This window comes from Myotis lucifugus, unplaced genomic scaffold (genome assembly GCF_000147115.1).
Source record: "Myotis lucifugus unplaced genomic scaffold, Myoluc2.0 scaffold_8, whole genome shotgun sequence".
NCBI classification, from domain to species: Eukaryota; Metazoa; Chordata; class Mammalia; order Chiroptera; family Vespertilionidae; genus Myotis; species Myotis lucifugus.
In genome coordinates, this window is record NW_005871056.1 from 15,308,842 (window position 1) to 15,315,948 (window position 7,107).

General features: G+C 48.2%; 1 protein-coding gene across 1 annotated transcript in view; it reads right to left on the minus strand.

Annotated features, from left to right (window-relative positions):
* The window catches only part of TTLL3 (tubulin tyrosine ligase like 3), a 21,737-nt gene that overhangs the window by 10,495 nt on the left and 4,135 nt on the right, over positions 1-7,107 (minus strand). The window contains 4 exon segments of the mRNA XM_023749430.1: positions 3,273-3,468; positions 4,726-4,824; positions 5,748-5,862; positions 6,588-6,716. Of these exon segments, the coding sequence (XP_023605198.1) occupies positions 3,273-3,468; positions 4,726-4,824; positions 5,748-5,862; positions 6,588-6,716 (539 nt within the window).

The following is a 7,107-nucleotide window of genomic DNA, read 5'->3' on the forward strand; positions in this document are numbered from 1 at the left end:
CGCCCCCACACCCCCCCCCACCCCCCCACCCCACCTCCCCTCGCTCCTGGGGGGGCCTCTTCCTGGTGGTATTTTCTTTCAGTGCCCCGAGTTGGAAACTCTTCCTGTTTTATTTTTTGTTTTCTTCCTATCACCTACCGCCTGACATCTACGCTTACCGGTTACATCTGTCTCCCCTCAATGGAATGTAAGCTCCGTAAGAGCAGGAACATTTGTGTAGCTGTTATTCTCTGTTGCGTTCCTACCTCCAAGCAGTATACCAGCACTCCCTAAAAGTTTGCTAAATGAATGAATGGTTGGATAAGCAAGTACTTTGGCAGGAGCTTGCCTCCGTAACTGGTCTGCACAGATTGGGGTTCGCGAACAAAGAGAGACCCTGTTCCCTACAGCAGCGGTCACCAACCGGTGGCCCGTTAGGCCTGAAAGGTTGGCGAACGCTGCCCTACGTGACACAAAATGTCCTGAAATAAACCAAGTCACAAAACACCCCAGATGGCTGCCTCGCCCAAACTCTCCCATTTCTTCTCTTCTGAGTTGGAAGGAAGCCTCTTTAACACCTTGGCCTCTTGCATGTCTCCAGCCATGGAGAACTCATCTTTCAATAGGGAGGCAGCAGCAACCACTGGGGCAGTGCCAGGAACAGGGACAGCCAGATGGAAAGGGCATAGCAGGGCCTCTCAGTCACATCTGAGTCCTGACCCCTCCGGCTCTAGAAGGCCTACTGGAAACTTTTCCACGGGCATCTCACAGTAACTCTGTCACATGAGAATGGCAGGGGCATGTGTACTTTGAAAAAGTATGTTCAACATGACAATATGATTTTATATTTAGCAAAAAGAAAAACAACCAGTGTGTTTGTGGAAAGTCAACCTAATAAAAGCCTGGCTGCTGAGTCATGGATTTGTTTTAAAAGTTTAGAAACACAGACAACAGCATGGTGATTACTAGAGGAAAAGGGGGCTGGGAGGAGATTGAAGAGAGTATGGGGGAGGAGGTGAGTTGAGAAACATAACAATTAATATTGAATGAATTAATGTATGCTAACTATCTGTACTGAACAACTCAACACTATGTTATATGATGCAATATTTTATGAAATTCTGACTTTTGAGAGCTTCCTACAGCCCTCTTCGAACCTGTCCTATACCCGGAAATAAATAAGACTCGAATTATTTTCACGTAATGTTCTAACGCAGTCTAGATAATTCTTAGTTTAAGAAGGGTGACTTTACATGTTCTGGTAGCTAAGGTGAAAGTATAGGGTCAATTTCATTTTCTGACATTTAAAGAAGATACAAATGAATTATCAATGACGTGGGTTTGCTCAGTATGTCATTTATTCAAAGTTCATTTTTTAGTTCTTCAGTCTCCTCTATCAAATCATCCTGTTCTATTAGCCCCACCCCAGCTGAGGCCCTCATCACTCCCATTTGAGTTTGTGTTCCTTGAGGGAAGGGACTATGTGCCATTTCTGGAGCCTGGCACAATACTTGGCACACAAGCTGAGTGTTCTCCTGCCCGCTGGACACTTCTCCCTCCTGTCTCTCCTGCACTCCTCTACTGAACGGAATCTCCCCACAACAGCTCCAGCCTTATCTCGACACTCCTTTCCTCTGCCCAAGAACCCTTTTCCACCCTGGCCGGTGGTTCGGTGGTTAGAGCATCAGCCCGAACACTGAAGAGTCTCGGACTTGATTCCTGGTCAAGGGCACGCACTGGGTTCCAGGTTTGATCCCTGGCCCAAGTCGGGCAGGTGCAGAAGGCAACCAATCAATGTGTTTCTCTCTCTCTTCCCCTCCTTCCCTCCCTTCCACTCTCTCTCTCTAAAAAAAAAGAAAGCCCTAGTTGGTTTGGCTCAGTGGATAGAGCATCGGCCTGTGGACTGAAAGGTCCCAGGTTCAATTCCAGCCAAGGGCATATGCCTGGCTTGTGGGCTCAACCCCCAGTAGGGGGCATGCAGGAGGCAGCCAATCAATGGTTCTTTCTCATCATTGATGTTTCTCTCTTTCCCTCTCCCTTCCTCTCTGAAATCAATAAAATATATTTTAAAAAATAATAAAAATAAAAATAAATTTAAAAAATCAATGGAAAAAACATCCTTGGGTAAGGATTAACAACAACAAAAAGAACTCTTTCCCAAAGTGGGTTCTGAAAACACAACCCCTCAGGATGCTTGGGGGGTGGGGGGGGGGCGCCACTAGGGTCATACAAGTACAGAATATACAGTAAGCCCTTAATATTGTCAATAAATTCTGCAACTAAGTGAAATGACATAGAACAAAACCAATTTTATCATAGGCCAGTGGTCGGCAAACTGCGGCTCGTGAGCCACATGCGGCTCTTTGGCCCCTTGAGGGTGGCTCTTCCACAAAATACCACGTGCGGGTGCGCACGTACAGTGCGATTGAAACTTCATGGTCCATGCACAGAAGTCGGTATTTTGTGGAAGAGCCACACTCAAGGGGCCAAAGAGCCGCATGTGGCTCGCGAGCCGAAGTTTGCCGTCCACTGCCATAGGCTAATTGATATAAACAAAAGTTAAGTTCTATAGCATCTCATCAACATTATAACCAAACAAAGTTATTTGAGGACCTGCTGTATTGCACTCTCTCTCTGAGGTATATACCACCGATATGTTCTGAAAGGCCCTGCACCAAGGAAACCTGTTTTAATTAACTTTGTTTAACCCAATGTTTTCCAAATATGATTGACCACAAAAGCCCTTCCCTTCCCTCCCACCCCAACAAAGTCAATTTACATTCTCCAGAATTAGCATCCTGTGTAACACAGTTGGGGAAACACTGGCCTCTAGGATAAAATCTAAATGACTGAATAGATCCTTATTTTGTGAGTGAATACTGAGTCCATGCTGAGCACATGATACAAATTACCCTGTTGAGTCCTACCTTTGAGGAAGATATTCACGATTGTGTATTTGAGAAAAAGCTCAAAAAAGATTAGTGACATTCCCAAGGTCACAGAGCTTAAAAGGTACAAAGCTAGGACTTGAATTGAGGCCATGATCTTTGTGACTATGCCATGCCAAGATCCAGGAAGAATGCTTTCTACCCCAACATGGAGGTAGTGGGAGCCCTTAAGAGCTCGTGAGCAGGAAAGCACAGGGAGAACAAAAGGGGGAGGCTTAGGGAGGAGGTGCAGGGCTACACTAGAAAGAGAGAATTTGTCTCTGACTGAGCTAGCTCAGAACATGGAGGCCCCCCACAGCAAGGGGCACCCGGCCATGTCCCACGCCCTGGTGCAGAGGTACTCACTGGACCACTTGGTAGTAGCGCTGTAGGAAGTGGGACCAGCCCTCAGGGCTGAGGAACAGTGGGGCCTCCAGGTCCCGGTCAATGTCCAGGTGAGCCAGGTTGTTAAGGTGCTCCTCGCAGGCGCAGAGAGCCTCATCCACAAACTCTGGAGTCAGCATCACTGGCTTTTTCTCCAGTTTCTTGGGCTGCTTGCCTGCTGCAGAGGTAGGGAGGGGCCTGTCACTCTCTGACAGGTAACCTGACACATGCCATGGCACCCACGGCTCCAATGCCTGTCACTTACTGGAGGACTCATCCTAAATACACCTGAGGCCCAGCACACACCTACATCTCTTACTGCCCTGGGACCTGCCACTTACCAGAGGCTTTATTCTAAATTCACCTGAGACCCTAGTGCTCACCCTTGGTCCCCACTGTCCCAGGACCTGTCACTCACTTGAGGGTCCACCCTAACAGTCCTCAGGGCCTCTCAGCACCTATAGCTCCAAACACATGCACCCTCTCTGCTTGTGGGGCCTCTGACACACCTGTAGCCTTTGTGCCCCTGATCCTGGCATACAACAGTCTTCTTGGCACATGACACACCTAGGGAACTGCAATGGGAAGGCCTCCCTCTGGAAGAGACAGGGATTTCCCACCTCCCAGTAGACCTGCCCCTTATGACCCTGAATCCTTGGCTGAAAGGTCCTGGATTACAGTATGGGGTAGGAGTTAAGTCCAGAGAGAGAAAGGCAAGTAATAGGTGGAGCCAACATGGAATGTGGCATTCTCTGTGTCCCCCTCCACAAGGCACTAGGGGTCCTCAGACCACATGAAAAAACTACACGGTTTCACTGCTTGCTTCCCCACAGAGATCCTGTCCCAAGACAGGACTCCGTCTGTCCTCTTCGTCTGTCATTGCTGGAGAGCTGGCCACATGCCAGGCCCATGGGAGGGCTGAATGAGGCAGTGGATCAATTAACAAATGGATAGGAAGAGAGGTGGGTACGGTTGGGACAGAAGAATGGATGAGTGATGGACTGGAGGACAGTCAGGTGGTGGAAAGGAGGATGGAAAAGCAGGTGGATAGATGGGCAGATGGATCTGTGGAAGAAAAGGTAGGAAGGTGGAGGAGAGATGGATAGGAAATGTGTTGCTGAGAGAAGGTAGGTGAATGAGTAGATAAATAGTGTGGGGATAGGTGGAGAGATAGATGGATGAATGAATGCAGGGTAGGTGAATGTGAGATCGGTGGGTCTGTGGGTGAGTAGGTAGATAGATGAGTAGATGGATGGAAGGACAGATGGTGGGTAGATGTATGGATGGATTGGTGGGAAGGGGTAGTGGATGGGCAGATGGATGTGGATAACATAGATAATTTATATAGATAATGTGTGGATGAATAATGAATTGATGGGTGGATGTGCGGGAGGATAAATGGGTGAGGGAGTGGAGGGAACCACACAGTATTTACCTGGGGCCTCTTCCTCTTTTGCCTGGACAGAACATGACTTCCATTCGGACTTTACCACCAGCTTGAGAACGTTGCGGGCAGCTGTCAACCAGAAGTCCTCTGCTCCCAGGGCAGGAGATACTCTGCTCAGCCCTAGGCTCCAGGCCTGTTCTGGTTCTGGAACCTGATCATGAACTGCCCCATTTTGGATCCAGAACCTGACTACTTTCTGACTCTAGAACCTGGGTTAGAACCTGGCTCCTATTTCAACTATAGAACCAGACCCAGAATATGACCTGACTTGGCCCATATTCTGCCTTAAGAATCTTAACCTATGCCCAGTTGGCATGGCTCAGTGGTTGAGCATCGACCTATGAACCAGGGGGTCACAGTCTGATTCCCAGTCAGGGGCATGCAGGATACAGCCGATCAATGATTCTCTCTCTCTCCCTCTCTCCCCCACCCCATCTTCCTCTCTAAAATCAATGATATAGATATATAGAGATATATAAAGAATCTCACCTAGACCTGTTGTCTAATTTTTCTCTTCTGTTCCTGATAGATTCTTGATATTTATTCTAGTCTGAGAACCAAACCTTGGCCCAAAACCTATTTCAGATCTGGAGACTAATTTAAACCTACCATCTACTCTGACCTGAATTTAGAACATGTTTGGAGTTGGAAACTATTCTGCCTTAGAAGTCCAAAGTCTAGAGCCTTTTCTGGATTAAGAACCCAATCTAGCCAGTGGAATTTGACACAGGCCTGGAACCCAAACTCAGCCTATCGACCAACTTTTAGAACCTGCTCCAGAACATAAGCTAAGCTAACTAAGACCTTCTGGAGGTCTGGGCTGACCAAGCCAGGAGGCTCATTAAGGGAGGCACATAAGGGAAAGATAAGGATTAGGGATGGAGAAGGAATTCTGTTGGGGTGGACAAGAGAATGAAGAGAGAAGCCCTTTGCTCTCCAACACCAGCCAGGGCTTTAGCCTTCATCCTTCAGCTGGACGGGTCCAGGCACAGGGCTGGGCATCTCCTTACCTATGAAGGCCTTTTTGTCTTCCTCAACCCCCAGGTGGTAGCAGCGTGGGAAGAAGGAGTCAGCATCAGCCTCATCAAACCATGGCAAATTCCGGAGATTGAGACATAGACCCACCTATGGAATTAGCTGCTGAGGGGGCAGGATGGGACTTGCCCAGAGAACCTCACAGGGGCTCCCAGCCTCGGCACATGCCCAGACAGTTCAGGCAGACTCTACCTGGACATTCTCAGAGCCTCTGCCCACTTGTTAGGACTGACTCGCCCATACCTATCTCTGTATATTTGCCCACACAGCCCCTCTGCCGAGAATGCCCCACATCCCTCTTACCCACCCTTTCACATTCTTAATGACCTGCTTCCTCTAGGAATCCCTTCCCAATCCACACCAAAAAATACACTAACAGGTGCAATTATAAGGACTTCATTCTTGCCACAATCCTAGAAGATAGTTTTACTGGTATTCTCATTTAAAGATGAGGAAACTGAGGCTCAGAGAGGTGAAGTCACATGTTAAAAAACCCAGGTAAGATAGAATGGATTCATTAGCCAGATATCCTCTGCTCAGGAGATAAGGACCAAGACTCTTGCTCAGTCATTGGACTTGGTGTTTGTTCTGGCTCCATATCCCGTTTGAATTCTATTTTAGTCAATGTCTACATGTGCCAGACATGCTGCAGGGGTTGGATTTGAACTCAGGACTGTCCAACTCCAAATCCCACTGAATTATAGACCAAACTCCTCCTGAGAACTCTCTTACTGACAAGGAGAGCAGGGAACTGGGGTGCTAGCCCAAGGGCTGGGGGTTGGAAACTGTAATGCCTGCTGTCCTGGGGAGCCCACCTTTGTGGTAAATGAGCCAGCCCGGGCATAGTGGTTTATCATTTGGTCCTTGGAGAGGAAGCGACAGTCCAGCACATCCCGCCGAGTGGTCCAGATGAAGTAGGGGATCTCATTCCGAACCATGCGGGACTGGGGAGAGGAGACATGGGAGGCTGGTGTGGGCAGCACAAGGCTGGAGGAGGCTTCTTCCTGCCCTGTTGAGCAGGGTGAGTGAATGGAAAGAGAGGATACTTCCAAGGTGGCCTCTAGCCCACATACCATCTTTGTGTAAAATAAAATAAAAACAGCTCTTCCTCCAGGGCACATACTTGGTGAGCAGGGAGCAGACAGGCTTGCAAATTCTGGGGCCAAATGCCTCTAGGCAGTGACTAAGCCAGCCGTGGGCAAACTACGGCCCGCGGGCATCCGGCCCGTTTGAAATGAATAAAACTAAAAAAAAAAAAAAAAAAAAGACCATACCCTTTTATGTAATGATGTTTACTTTGAATTTATATTAGTTCACACTACCCCTCCATCCATG